This window comes from Mastigoproctus giganteus, chromosome 11 (assembly GCF_048544385.1).
Source record: "Mastigoproctus giganteus isolate SK-2022 chromosome 11, ASM4854438v1, whole genome shotgun sequence".
Classification (NCBI taxonomy): domain Eukaryota; kingdom Metazoa; phylum Arthropoda; class Arachnida; order Uropygi; family Thelyphonidae; genus Mastigoproctus; species Mastigoproctus giganteus.
Window position 1 is genome coordinate 64418903 of NC_143585.1, and position 19783 is coordinate 64438685.

The 19783-nt window shown below is 38.5% G+C and overlaps 1 protein-coding gene across 3 annotated transcripts in view; it reads left to right on the plus strand.

Moving 5' to 3' along the window:
- dos (daughter of sevenless) overlaps window positions 1-19514 on the plus strand; it is a 120823-nt gene extending 101309 nt beyond the window's left edge. For all 3 annotated transcript variants that reach the window (XM_090385137.1, XM_090385139.1, XM_090385138.1), the window contains one exon: window positions 18798-19514. In XM_090385137.1, coding sequence (XP_090241263.1) covers window positions 18798-19010 — 213 coding nt within the window. In that variant the 3' untranslated portion in view covers window positions 19011-19514. The remainder of the gene's footprint in view (window positions 1-18797) is intronic.
- Window positions 19515-19783: the final 269 nt, after the last annotated feature.

A 19783-nucleotide genomic window follows, 5' to 3' on the forward strand; every position in this document is an offset into this window, starting at 1 on the left:
TCCCCATTCCTCTATCATTAGAGGAATGATAGTGGGTGCCCGACAAATGGGTCATTGAATCGCGGATCAAACAGCGAATCGGGAATATGCCATTTCCAAAATAACATCTCATCGTGGAGAAAAGTGGCGAACATGGCTGTCAACATCTGTCCTGCATGGTTTAAGCCAACTAGAGAGCAACAGTGGCGCAAATCACCGCCAACTTCAATGAGGGGGGTGACAGAAACATCTCCACCAAGACCAGGTGATCATTAGCCGCAATAGGTTATGGGAGCCACCGACCCACCAGAGTCCCATTGCTAATACCACAACACAGGGCTCTACACCTCAACTTGGCAAAAGAACATTGGCACTGAACTTTGGATGATTGATGGTCTCCTGGTCCAATAACTTCTGTTTCCGGTTATTTTGAGAGGATGGGAGGTTGCATATCTGGTGGAAACCGCACAAAGCTATGCACCTGTCATGTCAACAAGGAACTGTTCGGACAGATGGACAGTTGGTAATTGTCTGGGGTGTGTTCAACTGGCACACGTTGGGACCTCTGGTACATCTAGATGCATCTCTGAATGGTCCAGGATACGTGTCCATCCTTGCAGACCATCTGCATGCATCCCTTCATGGTCATCGTACACCCACAGGGCAATGGACATCTTCCACCAGGATAATGTGCCTACCCACAGAGCCACGGTGACTAGAATATGGTTTGAAGAGCATTCTAAAGATTTTATCACCATGGAATGGCCTCCCCATTCACCAGACATGAACCCTGTGGAGCATCTTTGGGATGCTGTAGAAAGGTCCATTCAAACTTTGGATCTTCCACCTAGGAATGCGACGGAATTATGGACAGTGGTGCAGCAAGCATGGATGGAAATACCTGTGGAATGCTTTCATGAACTAGTGGACTCATTGCCTTGCCATGCAACTGCCCTTATCCAGGCAAAAGTTGGGCCTACCCATTACTAGGTAGGTATCTCATGATTTCTGTCTACTCAGTGTACTCAATCCATTCAAGGACTTAAGCATCTCAATCAGATCTCCCCGCAGGTGTCTAGTCTCCAGATGCTGCAATTTGCAGAACTGAAGCTATTCTTGCAAGAGCATCCTTTTGCTCCCTTCACCAATCTGGCTGCCCTTCTTTGCCTCCATTCCAGCAGATCTGCATCCTTCCTAAATGAGGCCTCCAGACCTGTTTCTGTATATATCATTGACAAAATTCCATGAGCTGTTCTGACTGCCTGTCTGCACTGCTCAGAGAACTTCATATCTGACTACACAATTACCCCCAGGTCTTTTCATTTTTCACTACCTGAGTGTAGTACCACACAGTTGATATGGTAAACTGGGATTACTGCTACCTATATGCAGTACCTTACATTTCTCAGCCCATCGACCTAAATTTTCTAGATCTTGTTGCAGTAATTCACCCTGATTACAGGAACTCCCCGACTTACGGAAATTTGACTTTACGTAGTTTTTGTCGGCTGGTGCAAACTTAAAAAAAATTGTGGAAACGTATTTTGTATCCCATAGGAATAAATGGAGATATCGTGAAAATATCGTAATGGGAACCGAATAGCACATTGGGTTTTTTTCTTCTTCGTTTTTTTTTGTAATTTGTTCCAAGTTCTTGGAAGTTGAAAATTTCGCTATATTACTAAGCTATTTATCTCTCTAAAAGATCATATTTATAATGGAAATTGCATTACCCTTTCATCGTTATCATCTGTTCCCATTATAAGAATCAATTTTGAACGCCTTTATGAAATATCATAAAGACCTCAGAAACGTGCTTTAGAAAAATATTTCTAAAGCACGTTTCTGGAGGTCACGACCATAAAACAATTTGCACTTTCTGGTTTATTGGACTTTTCTGTTAGTGCATCTAATTATAAACGGGTAGTAAACTCAATCTTATTGCATTTGCGATAATACCGATAACTGCAATTGTGTGGGTTTTTATATTATTATGGTGAAATGTGCTCCCCTTCACTGAAATCTTCAATCATATAAATAACAAATTTTCTAGATAGTATGAATCAGAGCTGTACTACTCAATATGTTCTACGTTGATAATAATATTAGTAAAATAATAAGAGGCGTTTACCTCAATATAGTATGTAGAACACTTCCGTATGATACCCTCCAGAAATTAAAACGGAAAAAACGAAAAAAATCGACAACTTACCGGTACATTAGAGTAAAATATAAATAATCAATTTAACACAATTCAAATCAATTTAAAACAATTAAAAATCAAATTAACACAATTAAAAGAATCTAACGAAAATATTCAAAACGATTTTCCTTCCTTAAGTAAGGAAGGAAAATTGATTATTTAATTATTTATATTTTACTCTAATGTACCGGTAAGTTGTCGGTTTTTTTCGTTTTAATTTCTGGAGGGTATCATACGAAAGTGTTCTACGTACTATATTGAGGTAAACTCCTCTTATTATTTTACTAATAAATTTTCAGAAACTTCTCTTTATTCTTATTTACATATTACAATGATGAAGGGAAAGCAACCAATGAAAAGTGCAAGTGGTGGTAGTGCCAGGAAACAAAACAAAATTGATTTAGAAATGAAGATGAAAATTATTAAGAAGTATGAAGCAGGACAAAGTTTGTCATCTACTACAAGGGAATTAGGTCTCGCTGCTTCAACAGTGAATACTATTTTAAAGGACAGTGCGCGTATAAAAGAACATGTCAAAGGATCAACGCACTTAAGATCAACAGTGATCACAAAACAGCGTTCAGGTGCTATATCAAACAGGGAACAGCTAATATGGATGGAAATTCAGAAGCAAGTGCCCCTAGGTCCAATGGCCATTCAAGCAAAAGCAAGAAGTATTTATGAAGATATTAAGGATAAGTACGGCAAATCCCAAGTCAAGTTCGTGGCAAGCAACGGGTGGTTTATTTAATAGGTTCAAGCATTGTGCTAGTTTCCAAAACATTAAAGTATGCGGTGAAGTCACCAGTGCCAATTCTGCAGCTGCAGAGAAATTTTGTGATGTGTTGGAAAAAATTATTGATGAAGGCGGCTATTCAACACAGCAAATTTTTAACGTTGACGAGACTGCTCTGCATTGGAAAAAAAATGCCAGATCGAACATACATTGCCAAAGAGGAAAATACAATGCCAGGTTTAAAGGCGTCAAAAGATAGGGCTACGCTCTTGCTTGGGGCTAATGCAGCTGGAGATTACAGATTAATGCCACTGCTTATGTACCATTCTGGAAATCCTCATGCATTTAAGGCCATCAATAAAGCCACCCTATCTGTGCATTTCCGATCAAACCAGAGAGCATGGATAACAATATCTCTCTTTGAGGATTTTGGCGCATTATAGCCTTAGTTGCTAATGTGCCAATAAAACCCAGCAACCAACCAACCAACCATCTCTTTGAGGATTGGTTTAAATTCTGCTTCATTCCCAAGGTTGAAAAATATTGTAAAGACAATGACGTTCCTTTCAAGATTTTACTTCTATGAGATAATGCTCCTGGGCATTCTACGCATCTAGATGATTTCAATTCGAACACGAGAGTCATATTTCTACTGCCAAACACAACTTCACTCATCCAGCCTATGGATCAGGGTATTATTTCGAATTTAAAAGCATATTATTTCCGCACATTTGCTCAGGCATTGTCTGCAGTAGACAATGAGAAAAATTTTACGTTAAGAGGCTTTTGGATCTTACAGTATTTACTATTTTCCACGCCATTTACCATAAGGACTGGGCGGAAATTATTAAAAGTTATTTTAAATGGTGCGTGGAAGAAAATATGCCCACGGCACGTAAAAGGCTTCGAAGGATTTGAAAAAGACTAATCATATGAAGAGGTTACAGATAAGATTGTAAAGGTTGCAGAGCTACTTCAATTGGAGGTTGATGCCAAAGATGTGGAGGAGTTAATAGAGGAAAAAGAGAAGGAATTATCTAATGAAGAACTTATTGCAGGCAGTGATAGTGAAAGAAGAAAATGCTGGTGAAGCTTAAGATGAACCAAATGAGGAGCTGAGATGCTTCATCACCAGAGAGATGGCAATGGCATTTTGTGAAATTGCATCGACAATGGTAAGGCTTGAGAAGATGGATCCTGACAGCGAACGATTCTTAAAAGTTAACAGAGGGGTGAATGATATGCTTGCTTGCTACAAAGAAATCTACGATGAAAAGAAAACCACAGTCCAGTCATCCATTAATATGCTCTTTCGTAAGTTGAATGGCCAAACGCTTCTAAGTCTCCACATCCCTCAAACTCTGCAGTGGCATACTTATCAGCTGAAGAGACGCCGGTTCTGGCAACGATGCTCAAGAGGTAAAACTTACTGACATTATGCCTGTCTTCTCTTCTTTTTTTGTAATTTTTAAATTTTTTAAATTGCACTCTTTTGTCATTTTTCCTGCGCATGAGATAAAAAAATTGAATAAATACAATAAATAATTCTATTCACATGTTTGTCGAACATTTCTTTTTTGATTCAATTAATTCAGCAAGCACAGCTGTGAGTGCTGCACAAGCATGGGGTAAAATCCGACTTATGTAGATTTCTGCAGAACACAACCCTTATGTTAGTCGGGGAGTTCCTGTACTGTCAGTAATCACTGTGCTAACCTCAATATCATTAATAAATGTTGAAAACAACAATTGGCCTAGCTCTGAACCCTGGCAGACTCTACTAATAACATTAGTTCATGAAGAGCAGTGACCATTGATAACTATTCTGTCTTCTCCCACTGAACTATCCCTTTATCCAGAGCAGTAACCTGCCTTAATGCCACACTGCTCCAGTTTGTACAGTGTGCAATAGTATCAAAAGCCTTCGTGAAAGCCAAGTATATGGCATCAAAATTAATTTTGCATCTAGTTCCTTTGTTACTGCATCATAAAGTTCTAACGCATAATTATATAGTAATACGCTTCACTGTTTCTATTTAATAGTTTCTATTCAAATACTACTGACATTTAATTTATTGATTTTTTTAAATTTAAACTACCATGCCCCAAACTAGAGCAGCAAAGCAACGGGCACAAAGTGGCAGGAGTGCTGTGACTCGGGGGAGAACTGAGGGGGGCAATTCTCCAACGCATCACAGCCTAAAGAAATGTGCAACTTGTGAAATGTTTGCCGAACTCTCTGGAACGGAACATGATATTGCCATGGGGGATGTCTTTGTGTGTGCGCGATGCAAGGAGTGTATCGAAATCAGGCAACAACTCAGCGTTCTTATGGGCCTATATGAGAGCTTGAAGGACAGGGTGGATGCCCTCGAAGGAAGTAAATTGAGGGGCCCATCAAGCTCTCAGCTGCCCACATCAACGCCAGAGCTTGCACTTGGTCATCACGCAACACAGCGGCAACCCCTAAGGCAGAATGCGCTGGTCCCACAGGAACTAGTTGTTGTTGGTGACTCTATTGTCAGGGAAACGGGGAACATCCTTTGTAAAAAGGATAGGTGGAACAGGACCAGGGTATGTCTGCCAGGGGCAAAGGTTGATGACGTTGTAGAGCGGATATCATCTTTCAAGGGCACAAAAGGTGATATAGTTGTACACGTTGGCACTAATGATATTAAGAGTAGGAGACCGGCGGAATTACTCAAAAGTACAGGTCACTGTTGAAAAAAAGCCGTGAAATAGGGTTGAATTTGAAAGTGTCTGCAATTCTGCCCAGACACGATAGGAGGGAGTACATGATGAGAGCCTTGTCGATCAATTCGGCCCTGGAAGGATTGTGCAAGGCTCAAGGGGTAGAATTTTTTTCAGCCTGGACTGTACTTGTTAACAGGAGAGATTGCTTCTACAGGGATGGGATACACTTAAATAGAAAGGGTGCAAGAATATTTGCTGATGCTATCGAGGCAGTGTTAGGTGGGTCGGAAAACTGCTAGTTTGGGGGGATACAAAGACTAATAGTTTAACAGTAACCGCAGGCAGAGGTGAAGGTGATTCTTGCACAACTTCTATTAGAATAAGAAGCGACCTGGAGCGAGGGGTGTTGGGGGTTTCAGGGACGGATGGCAGTCATCATGGAATAGTTGGGTATATGGGATGTGTTAGGGTAACAAGGAATAGGCATAGGAGCATGTATGCTTGCATGTATACCAATGCTAGAAGTATAGTAAATAAATTTGATGAATTTGAAGTGTTGGTCAAGACATCAAAGGCGGATATTGTTGGGATAGCAGAGACGTGGTGTCACAAAGATATAAGGAATGCAGAACTGGAATTTGGGGAGTACAATGTGTACAGAAAGGATAGACAGGACAGAAAGGGAGGGGGTGTTATGCTGTTAATTAAGAAAAACATAAAATCAAAGGAAGTGCACCCAGTTAATATAGATGAACAGTGCTCTGTTGAGTCAGTTTGGTGCGAGATAAGCACTGCGAAAGGAAAAATAAGGGTAGGAGTGTGTTATAGGCCTAATGACTTGAATGAGTACAATGAACAATTGTACAGAGAAATAGAGTGGGCCAGTAAATCTGAATGTCTTATAATGGGGGATTTTAACTTCCCAGATATTGACTGGAACTTGTGGGTTGGTCACTCACACACCAGTCAGACTTTTGTGGATTTATTGGATGATTGTTTTCTGCAGCAGCATGTTCGAGAGGCAACCAGAGAAAGTAACACTCTTGATCTGGTTATCAGCAGTGATCATTCGTGTATTAAGAATTTGCAGATAAAGGAACCACTAGGTGGCAGTGATCACAGTGTGCTGAAGTGGGATTTACTCAAAGAGGTAACTACCGTCAGGGGTAAAGGAAAGGGTTTTTGCTTCCGTAAAGGGGAGTACAGTGGTCTCAGACAGTTTTTAAATTCTGTACAGTGGGATCAACTGACGATGTTACCAACAGTAAATTCTAAGTGGGAAGCATTCAAGGAATTAATCGTGGAAGCTACTAGACTTTATATACCGATTAAGAAATATCGTTCAAGGTTTAGGCCTAAATGGTTATCAAATGAACTAATGAGACTCGTGACAGAGAAGAAAAATGCATGGGATGCATATAAATTATCAGGTGACGCAGAAGCCTGTGGCAGATATAAGCTAGTCTGTAATCAGGTCACAAAGGAGGTTCGGCAGGCGAAGGCGGATTACGAGAAATCTTTGGCAAAGGATGCTAAGAAAAACAGCAAGGATTTCTTTACTTATATAAACTCTAAAAGGAAGGGGATGAATATGATTGGTCCACTTGACATCAATGGTTCGACTGTTGATGATCCTGCTCAGATAGCAAACAAACTGAATGAGTATTTTGCATCTACATTCACACGTGAGGAATTATTACAGTTTGAAAATGGAAGAAGGTTATCAAATTGTAGCAGTGTGCTTAATGATTTTGTAATAACTGAGTGCAAAGTGGAGGAGAAATTGTTGAAGTTAAACATAAGAAAGGCACCTGGGGTGGATGGGATCTATCCAGTTATTTTAAAGGAGGCGGCAAAGCAACTAAGCAAACCCATAGCCATAATTATGAGAGCATCCTTGGACTCAGGGGAGGTTCCCACGGACTGGAGATGTGCAAATGTGTCCCCAATTCACAAAGGTGGATCGAAGGGTGACACGAGTAATTACAGACCAGTTAGTTTAACTTCTGTTCCGGGTAAAATAATGGAGTCACTGGTTAAAGATGCATTGCAGGATCATCTAGACAAGACTGCAGCAATAATTCAAACACAGCATGGGTTTGTTAAGGGAAAGTCTTGTCTGACAAATTTGATTGGTTATTATGATGTGGTCACAAAGGAACTGGATGCGAAAAATAATTTTGATATCATATACTTGGATTTCAGGAAAGCTTTTGACACTGTTGCGCATGGAAGACTACTGTACAAATTGGAGCAGAATGGTATTAAGGGTAAGTTGCTACAATGGATAAGAGAATGGTTAAGTGGGAGAAGACAGAGGGTGGTAATCAATGGGTGCTGCTCTTCGTGGACTAATGTTATTAGTGGAGTCCCACAGGGTTCGGTGTTGGGTCCACTGTTGTTTTGTGTATTTATCAATGATATTGATGAAGGTATATCAGGCTTAATGTCGAAGTTTGCAGATGACACAAAGGTTGGCAGGGTTGTTAATGACAGTAATGGCAGTGTGCTACTGCAACAGGATCTAGATAATTTGGGCAGATGGGCTAAGAAGTGGCAACTGAAGTTCAACCTTGACAAATGCAAAGTACTGCATATGGGTAGAAGTAACCCCAGAGAAACGTACCAACTGTGTGGTACTACACTTAAGGTGGTAGAAAATGAAAAAGACCTGGGAGTAATTGTGCAGTCAGATATGAAGTTTTCTGAGCAATGCAGACAGGCTGCTAGGGCAGGTCATGGGGTTTTGTCAATGATATATAGGAATTTTGCTAGCAGGGAAAAGGAGGTGATTGTCCCTCTGTATAAGGCAATGGTCAGGCCACGCCTTGAGTATTGCGTACAAGTCTGGAGGCCTCATTTTAGGAAGGATGTAGATTTGCTTGAGCGTGTACAGAGAAGAGCAACACGATTGGTGAGGGGAATGAAGGGATTCTCTTACCAAGAGAGGCTTAAGTTCTGCAAATTGCAGTGGCTGGAGACTAGGCACCTGCGCGGTGATCTGATTGAGGTCTATAAGGCCTTGAATGGGTTGAGCACGCTGAATTCTGATGGGATCCTTCCACTTGTTCAGATTACGAACCTACGGGGACATAAGTTCAAATTAAGAAAGGATAGATGTAGAATAGATGTGCGGAAATTTGCCTTTAGCCAGCGGGTGGTTAATTGCTGGAACAAACTTCCATCTGTCGTTGTGGAAGTTGATAGGTTAAATAAATTTAAGGAGGAACTGGACAGGCACTTGGAGGGAATGGTGTGATGATTTTTTTTTTTTTTTTTTTTTTGGCTGATGCTGCATAAGCTCCTACACTTGCTTTCTTGCATCATGTGCCACTACTACTACTACTACTACCTTCTTTGTGACTTGATTACATACTAGCTTATATCTAACATAGGCTTCTGTATCACCTACAGCAGCAGATAGCGAAATAAAAACAGGAGGCTTATATGCTTCTCATACATTTTTATTCTCTGTGACAAGTCTTATCAGTTCATCTGACATCAATTTTGGGCCTGGAACAGGTATTTCTTAGTTGGTATGAAAAGCCTAGTAGCTTATATGATTACTTCCTTGAAATGCTTTCCATTTAGAATTTGCTGTTGGTAACATCACCAGATGGTCCCACTGCATAGAATTTAAAAACTTACAGACCACTGTAGTCGCCCATACGAAAGCAAAATCCCTTCCCTCGACAGTAGTTGTCTTTGAGTAAATCTCACATCAGTACATTGTCATCATTGCCACCCAGAGGGTCTTTTGCCTTCTGGTTCTTAATGCATGAAGAATCACTGTTGATAAACAGATTAGCATTAGTAGAGGTATGATGTAAGAAAGCAAGCTTTCTTATTTCAAGTTTCTACAACTGTCTTTCCTCGGTTTGAATTTATGCCCTCTCTGGTTTGTAATCTGGGCAAGAGAAAGAATCCCATCAGCATTGAGCCTGCTCAAACCATCCAAGGCCTTATACACCTCAATCAGATCACCTTGCAGGTGCCTAGTCTCCAGATACTGCAATTTGCAGAACTGAAGCCTTTCTTGGTAAGAGGACTCCTTCGTTACCCTCACCAATCTTGTTGCCCTTCTTTGTACTCGTTCAAGCAACATTCTTCCTGAAATGAGGCCTCCAGACCTGTATGCAGTACTCAAGATGTAGCCTGACCATTACCTTATACAAAGGGATAATCACCTCCTTATCCCATGTTAGCAAGTCCTGTATATCATTGACAAGACCTCATGGACTGTTCTGGCAGCCTCCCTGCACTGATCAGAACACTTCATATCTGACTGAACAATTACCCCCCCCCCCCAAGGTCTTTTTCATTCTCTACCACCGAGTGTAGTACCGAGTGTAGTAATGCCAGAAAACATACCACACAGTTGGTATGTTTTCTGGCATTACTGCTATCCGTATGCAGTATGCATAGAATTTAAAAACTTTGCATTTGTCAAAATGTTAAACTTCAATTGCTGCTTCTCAGCCCATCTCAACTTTTCTAGATCCTGTTGCAGTAGCATACTGTCATTAACAATTCTGCCAACATTTGTATCATCAGAAAAATTGGACATTAACCTTGATATACCTTCAATCAATATCATTGATAAATACAGAAAACAACAATGGGCCCAATACTAAACCCTGGGGGACTCTACTAATAACTTAGTCCATAAAGAGCAATGTCCATTGATTACGACTCTGTCTTCTTCCACTCAACCATCCTTTTATCCATTGTAGGAACATGTCCTTAATGCCATACTGCTCCAATTTGTACTGTAGTCTTCCATGTGCAACAGTATCAAAAATTTTCCTGAAATCCAAGTACAGTGGATTTCAGTTATTTTGGGACACATTGGGATAGTGCATTTTGGCCCGATTAAGAGGTTGCCTCAATTATGCGAAGTTTCACATAAATAGTTAAAAATACAGTGGACCCCCACTTTACGATTCATTCTCTGTATGATCAAATCATGTTACGATGGACAATATGTAGTAAGCGCCGGTCATTGTGATCACGTTTGTGAATTGAATTTTAATTCTATTAAACAGCGATTCTAATAAGCAAAAATAGGAAGAATATTATCCCCAGGGTATAAAAGTAAAGATATATTAAGCACAAATTTACACTTTATTACTTTACCAATTAAATGATACATGAAAATCGGAAGAATATTTTTCACAGGTTAGCAAAATAAAAATAAATTTCTCTTACATGCATAGCTTAATTAATACGTACTGTAATATGTGCATACTAACCACTTGGTGTTTCTGTTCGCTGACATTTGAGGGTGGTTTAAAATTTAAAACAGTAAAAAAGATAAGCAATCAATAACAAAGAACACGGCACACACAAATTGCAACTAACATAATATGCGCAAGTGAGAACAGAGTAACCAGTTACGAAGCTTAAAAAATAGGAATGAAGAGAAGATTCTAAAAATCTATTTGTTTTTTATATGATTGAAGATTTCACAGAAAGGAAAATACATGTCACCATAATAATGTAAAAACCCACAGAATTCCAGGTTTCAGTATTATCACAAATTCACTAAGATAGAGTTTACTATCCATTTATAATAGATTGCACTAACAGAAAAGCCGAGTAAACCAGAAACTGCTAATTGTTTTAATTTTTTTATGGTTGTGACCTCCAGAAATCCGACTGGATTACGTAGTGTGGTTGGAGGCAATCGTGGGGTAATCTCGAGTGCTACAGTCTCCTGCCCCGATTAAATGGCATGTTGTCCCAATTAAGCGAAGAAAATTTTCTTTAAATTTTGTTCCAAATAAACAACTGCCCCCCAATTAGCCGGTGGCCCAAATAACTGGAATCCACATATATGATATCAATATTATTTTTTGCATCTAGTTCCTTCGTTACCACATAATAGTGTTTTTTTTTTTTTTTTTTTTTTTTTGGTAGTTGTTGGCGTATCATCTTCTGTGGCCATAATGCACCTCCCAAGGTTTTTGCAGTACTTTGATCCAAGCCCGAGGCAGGATTCGAATGCGCGACCTTTGAGTTGCCAGGCAGGCAGGCAAGCACTTTACCCACCTGGCTAGCCCAGATGGCCCACATCATAGTATCCAATCTTTTGGTCAGACAAGACCTCCCCCCTAACAAACCCATGCTGTCTCAATAATTACTGCAATCTTGTCTACATGATCCCACAGTGCTTCTTTAACCAGTGAATCCATTATTTTCTCAGGAACAGAATTTAAACTAACATGTCTGTAATAGGGTGACTTGGATCACCATGGGGACTTCCCCTGAGTCCAAGGATGCACCCATAATTATGGCTAAGGGTCTGCTTACTTCCTTTGCTGCCTTCTGTAATATAACTGGAAAAATTACATCTACCACAGGTGTCTTATGTTTAACTTCAAAAATTTCTCCTCCACTTTGCTCCCAGCTATTACAAAATCATTTAGCTACCTGTTAGAGTTTAATAAGCTTCTATCCTCCACTTCCCTACAGAATTCCTCATGTGTGAATGTAGGAGCAATATACTTATTCAGTTTGGCAGCGATCTGAGCAAGATCATCAGGACCAACCTGATTCATCCCCTTCCTTCTAGAGTTTATATAAGTAAAGAAGTCCTTGCTATTTTTCTTTGCATTCTTTACCAAAGATTTCTCGTAATCTGCCTTGATTTGCCTAACCTCCTTTGTGACTTGATTACAGACTAGCTTATATCTACCATATCTCTTGTGTGTTGCCTGATAATTTATATGCATCCCATGCATTTTTCTTCTCTGCCACAAGTCTCATTAGTTCAGCTGACATCCATTTAGGCCTAAACCTTGAATAGTATTTCTTAGTTTGTATGAAGAGCTTAGTAGCTTCTACAATTAATTCATTGAACGATTCCCATTTAGAATTTGTGATGGTAACAACATTAGTTGGTCCCACTGTACAGAATTTAAAAACTGTCTGAGACCACTGTAGTCACATTTATGAAAGCAAAACCCTTCCCTTTACTCCTGATCGTAGTGACATGTTTAAGTTAATCCCACATCAGGTACACTGTGATCATTGCCACCTAGTCATTCCTTTATCTGCAAATTCTTAATGCACAAATAATCACTGCTGATAACACCGAACAACAAAGTGTAGGTTATATCTTGTTATGGCATGAAAGTAAATTTACTTTTTAGATTTTGAGACACACAGAAATAGTGCTTAAAATGGCAGATTGGCTTTTTTTTTTTTTTAAGTTTTTTATATTTATATGGCAGTAAGATATAGGAAATTTTGGAATTGGTGAAAGAAATGAAAGATGTGAAAGGCTTGTGGAATTTGCAGAATCTCGAGGATTGTCAATAATGAACACTTTTTTTCAAGAAAAGAGTGAACAGAAAGTGGACATGGAAGAGCCCAAATGGATTAACAACTAATGAAATTGACTTCATCCTCACTAACAGAAAATATATCGTGAATTGTGTTACTGTCCTGAACAAGGTAAACGTTGGAAGTGATCACAGAATGGTAAGACGCACACTTGATATAGATGTAAGAAAAGAAAGGAAAAAAACTGACATGAGTAAATAATACTAAGGTCTTTGAGATAATAGAAGAGGAGAAAAGGCAGTATGTACTGGAACTTAAGAACAAGTTTGAGCTTCTGCAGATGGCTCAGGACCAAGATATCAACAAGGAATATTACAACTTTCTGAAAGTGATAAATCCCAAGAAACCTATAGGTAAAAAGAAATCCAAATAAGAAAAAATTAGTCAAGAAACGCTTGTCATGATGAACCGAAGACGACAAATGAAGAACAAGATAAACACTGACAAGGAGAAAATTGAGTATACTAAATTATGCAAAGCCATTAGAAAGAGACTCAGAGAGACTACAAGAAAAGTAGAACAAGCATTAAGGAAAAACAAAGGACTTAAATCAGCAGCAATACAGAAAGACAAATGATACTGAAACTGAAGAATAGCGATGGTGTACTTATAAATAGCAGAGAAGGCATAATTGAAATAGAAGAAGACTACTATAGAGAATTATACAAGGAGCGAGGGAATGATGCCAGCAGTGGGGAAGATGGATCGCAAATTAGTAACACATATGATATACTCGATATCCTTCCTGATGAGGTAGAACATGTGTTGAAGAAAATGAAGAATCAGAAAGCCCCGAGGGAAGATGAAGTTACTGTAGAGTTGTTAAAATTGGGAGGAAAAGACATGGCACAAAAACTGGCAAGACTCTTCACAAAATGCTTTAGAAAAGGTGTGATGTCTAAGGAATGGAATAATGCAATCATAGTTTTGCTGCATAAGAAAGGAGATAAATCAGAAATTGGAAATTATAGACCAATTAGCTTGTTATCCCACATCTATAAGTTGTTCAAAGGGTCATTACTAACAGATTAGAAAGAATACTTGATGAGAATCAACCAAAAGAGCAAGCTGGCTTTAGGACAGGATTCTCAACTATGGATCACCTTCATGTAATATCACAGCTAATGGAGAAAGTAAATAAATATAAAAACCATTATTCCTGGCATTTGTGGATTATGAAAAGGCATTTGACTCCATACAACATAAGGCAATGTTTTGGGCTCTGGAAAGACAAGGCATAGATATCCCATATATTATGATTCTGAAGAAAATATATGAGAATGCTACCTCCTTTATTAGACTATACAAAGACAGTAGCAAATTTAAGATTGAGAAGGAGTTTGACAAGGAGGTACTATCTCTGAATTTGTTTACTGCTGCCTTGAGGAAGCTTTCAGAAGATTAGACTGGTCGCAGAAAGGAGTCAATGTTAAGCCACGATCCCAAAGAATTAGAGAAAAATCTTAATCAGTTATGCAGAGTTAGTAAGGATTTTGGACTAAAGATGAATATGGCAAAAACAAAAGTAATGATGAAGAAGTATACCATAGAAAAGGATATAATGATTGAAGAGGCAGTAATTGAAAAGGTGGAGTTATATACTTATCTGGGACAAGTCATCAGCTGTAATAATGATAAATGGCTGGAAGTCAAGAGAAAAATACATTTTGAATGGATAGCATTCAGGAAATATTAGCATTAGCATAGGCACATGATGCAAGAAAGCAAGCTTATATAGCATCAGCAAAAAAAAAAAAAAAAATCTTATTTCACCTATCCACTCACTCGAAATGTTTGTCAAGTTCTGCCTTGAATCTATTTAAGCTATCAACTTCTACAACGACAGATGGAATTTTGTTTCACCAATCAACCACCCACTGGCTAAAGGCAAACTTTCGCACATCTGTCCTACAACCATCTTTCCTCAATTTGAATTTATGCCCTCTCAGGTGATTATTCTGAGCAAGAGGAAGAATCTCATCCGTATTGAGCATGCTCAAACAATTCAAGGCTTTATACACCTCAATCAGATCACCTCGCAGGTGCCTAGTCTCCAGACACTGGAATTTGCAAAACTTAAGCCTTTCTTTGTAAGAGCAACGCTTTGTTCCATTCACTAATCTTGTTGCCCTTCTCTGTACTCGTTCCAATAGCTCTATATCCTTCTTAAAATGAGGTCTCCAGACCTGTATACAGTACTCAAGGTGTGGCCTGACCATTGCCTTATACAAGGGGATAATAACCTTTTTATGCAGCACCTCCGTAGCCAGGTGGGCAGGAGCAGCAGTGCGTAGCACATGCTTCTTGATTAGACCGGGGTTCAAGCCCTTGTCGGGGAATGACCACCGCATATCCCCGGAGCAATATGGCCTTAGCTGCTAATGCTCCTAAAAACCAAATAACAAACAAACAAACAAACAAACCTCCTTATTCCTGCTAGAAAAATTCCTGTATATCATTGACAAGACACCACGAGCTACTCTTGCAGACCGTCAAAAGGATCTGGGGGTAATTGTGCAGGCAGATATGAAGTTTTCTTCATATAGTCACATACTGAGGAGCAATATCCCAATTTGTCTGAAACATAAAATAATGAACCAATGTATACTACCCACCATGACTTATGGAAGTGAAACTTGGGCACTCACCAAAAGAATGGAAGAGAAACTGAGAACGACACAGCGAAGAATGGAACAAATTATATTGGGAATCAGACTGTTAGATAAGAAGAGAAACACGTGGATTAGGCAGCAAACTCAAGTAAAGAACTAAAATGGTCTTGGGCAGGACATATAGCTCAAAGATATGATGACAGATGGACTAAGAGAATAACAGATTGATACCCAAGAGGAGCTAGAAGAAAACCTGGAAGACAATGATGGAGATGGACAGATGAAATTCATGAGTTTGTGGTAGTAAAGGATGGCCATTGCACAAAACAGAAGGAACTGGAAAGTTGCTGGAGAGGCCTTCATCCTGTAGTGGATTGATAATGGCTGATGATGATAAAGATGTAGCTACAAACGTACATGTATCAAACACGTGACATTTTCTCTTTTCACTTGTATTCAGTTTCTGGAGCATCCCTTTTCACCATCCAACAGTAATTGGCTAACATGGTGGCTTTTGTATTGTTGTTCCATCACTGCGATGTCTTAATGGAAGTGCTCATCATGTGTTGTTGCTGATGGCACCACAATTTCTTACCGCCGAACTGTGGTGCTGATGGCACCACAGTTTGGCGGGAAGAAATTCAGGAGTGAGTTCAAGAAATGCAGCTTCAGTGACATGTTGCACCCCAGTTTTTCATAAGAAGTAATGAGATCTTCCACAAGCTGCCTATAGTTGCCACCTTTAACATTTTCTAGAAAACCAGTCGAAACATTTCAAAAGACTTTCCACGCTCATTTCTCGCTATCACTAAGGGCATATTCGAACTGTTCATCTTTGAAAAGTTGCTTTTTTGTGGACCAGTGAAAATGACTTCCTTAAATCTTCTCTGTACTGTCTTGAGAATTTCTCTTGCAAGTATGTGAATGCAGGACTGGTCATTTTCAAAGCTTTCACGAAATTTTTCATGAGCCCCAGTTTGATGGAGTTGTGGAAAAGCAAAACTTTATTTGGATCTACCAGAGGTTCAAATGCTACATTCTTCATTCCAGGTGTTAATGAATTTTATTGAGGTCAACTCCTCTTCTCATAGTGCATATCCTTGGCACGACTATCCCACTCGCAGAGAAAGCAACAATACTTAGTATTAACCTTTTTGTAGCCATAATAAAATGGTGATTACCTTTAAATACCACATATTTGCCATTGATACTTCTGATAGCATACACATTAAGTTCACTTTCTATGATCTTATATGGTTCAGAAGGATAAACGTTTGGACAAAATGGTGAATCCTTTAAATACCACATAGACTTGACATAGACTGCTGCTGTACTTCTTCGTGTATGTTCATCAGAGTGTACAGAAAAACAGTTGGGTTGTTGAGGAGTAGATAGTACTTCACTGTGAGGCACAGGACGAATAGCAGATGGTATATTTGCTTACGTCACTGTCCACTTTTTCTTCCTTGTCATCCCTTTTCTAATAGGGGGCACTATACAGAAGTAACAGTCTGTGACATGATTTGTTGGCTCCCTCCATATCATGGGCACTGCAAAAGGAATAAAACATCGTGCAAAGGAATAATTCAAAGTACAAAAAGTATGCCTTTTTTATGGCTCAAGTTAAGGGACGCTTTCTTGAAGCAACGTGACTTCACGTATGTAACAGAAGTCATCCAGACTATTCACACAGTTATGGGGCATATTGATTTTACTTGATACAAATACTGCACAAAAAGTAGGAATCTTGCACAAAACCCACCCTTTACTGAGAACAAATCACCCAGTACCTAGGTGTATTCAAGGATTACTGCAACAGAGTTGAAGAAACTTATGTGCCGACAACTTATCATGTGATGCAGAGCTAGGGGACAGTTGCCGATCACGTGATAAGAACGTGGTGGTGCTGAAACTGCAGTGTTGCCATGCATTTTGCCTAGAGCTGTAGTTGATAATGTAGAGTAACTTGCTAATATGAGACCCCAACTGAAATTCAAAAACAAGAGCCCATCAACAAATTTTAATGTGATTTTTGTGTTCAGCAGCATAAAATTAGTCAAGATTGGGTGTTTTCATAACATTTTATGTGTTGAAAGGTGTAATAATTCTCAACCACTGATGATTGAGAATACTACTTTCTCTTATTACTTCTTTATTATGCTGCTGTAGAAAGCATTCATCCAATAAGTTCACAAAACTTCACTAGTGTGAGTGACCAACCCACAATTGGCAATCAATATCTGAAAAGTTAAAATTCCATTATAAGACATTCTGATATACTGGCCCACTGTTTCCCTGTATAGTTGTTTGTTAAACTCATTACCATCACTAGGTGTACAACAAACTCCTACTCTCGTTTTTCTCTTCCTGATGCTTATGTCACATCAAACTGACTCAACATTGCACTGGCCACTAATGTTGACTGGATGCACTGCTTTAGATTTAATATGCTTTTTAACTAAGAGTGTAATCCCTCCCCGCACCATCAACATTGTATTCCCCATATTTAATTCAGTATCCCTTAAGTCTGAGTGATATCATGTCTCTGAGATTGCCACAATGTCTGCATTTTATGACTCAACCAATTTTTAGGTTGGTGCAGAGTACTTGTCTCACTTACTATACAAATCAATTTCAAACATGCCAGTTGTAGTAAAGTTTCTTTTTTCTTAAAGAGGGCCCACAAAACCTCCATCTCTCTACACAGATATGAAAAATGTGCTGCTTTTTGCTGTTGCACGTTTTATATCCCCCAGGGGCTCACATCTGGTAAGTATAGGCTTGGCAAACCCAGGGTCCTGAGCTGGATATCATCATTCTTCGCTTTCGTGGTGATTCCCTTCTACACACTCTCTCTCTCTCTCTCAGGGTAACGTGGGAATTTTTTTTTTTTTTTTTTTTACTTTTTGGCTGGTGCAGCATAAGCCTTAGGCTTCCTTGTACCATAAGGCTAATAATTAATTAATAATAATAAAAAGTTTAATCTTGCTAACGTTTCAGAGTAGTGAGAAGTAGATGTGTATGTTTATATTAATATTGTTGAAATATGAGTAAAAAAAAAATAGCTATTTTTTTATATATTGATATCAGTAAATGGTTAGTTTTCCATTTCTTTTATCAGGACTCAAGTAGAATTTGATATAAGTTAAATATTTATAACAATGATTGAAAAATGTTTCTGACATTTCATTACTATTTTAATAAATTTTTCTACTCCTTTATTCAGGCAAGGCAGTTTGTCCCACCAGCACCTACTAAGAAAGGTGAAGAAATACAGTATTTAGATTTGGATCTAGATTCAGATACTCCAGCACAAAGTCCAAGGTCACCAGAAAGACTTTCAACATCCACAGTTTATAAAAAAGTGGATTTTGTGAAGACTAAAGCATTCAATGAAATGAGGCAAAATGTGGAAGAATCATACCGTAAATCACAGTGATATTTAAATTTCTCATTATGTAATGTTACGAAATTTTCATGTTGATTCAATATTGCCTGATGTTGGATTATTTTACATAGTCAAATGCCAATTTTAAACTTTCATATTTTAATAAACTACAAAAAAATTGCCTTAATTGTTGAAGACTTGCATGTTGTTACTGTTGAGTTTTTAGAATTGCTCGATTATACATATCACTACACAAAGTAACTTGATACATATGTGTATTTTGAAACTGTCTGTGCCATATTCTGGCATTTGCCTTACCATGTATATTTAATTCATTTGGGGAAGATTTCTGCTGGGTGATATGTAAATGGTTTTTACAAAAAATGTACAGTATTTTGAATTTTTTTATTTTCTTGTTCAATAAGCTGCCATATAGGGACAGTGATTATGAGTACATGCACTGTAGTGTAAAAGTTCAGGGACCAAAGATGTCAAGAAGCGATGTTGTATAATTGTTATTTTTTTTTTAATCATAGGTTGTTTATAGAAGCTTGACTGTTGGTGGTATTTTATCATGAATCTCTATACACAGTACAAAACTGTAACATTGTTGGTGAATGTTTTTGTACAGTACTGATGAATAAAGTTTGTCATATTTATGTAATCTGTTTCTGATTTTTTTTTTTTTTTTTTTAAAGTTAGAACAGCTTTCTTTTCTGTTTTGTAATACAGTGTCAAAAATATTAATTTTAATACAAAATTTCTAAGTTTTGTCAAAGCAGTGGCTACCTTAATATGCATAGAATTTTTTTTAGTGAAATTAA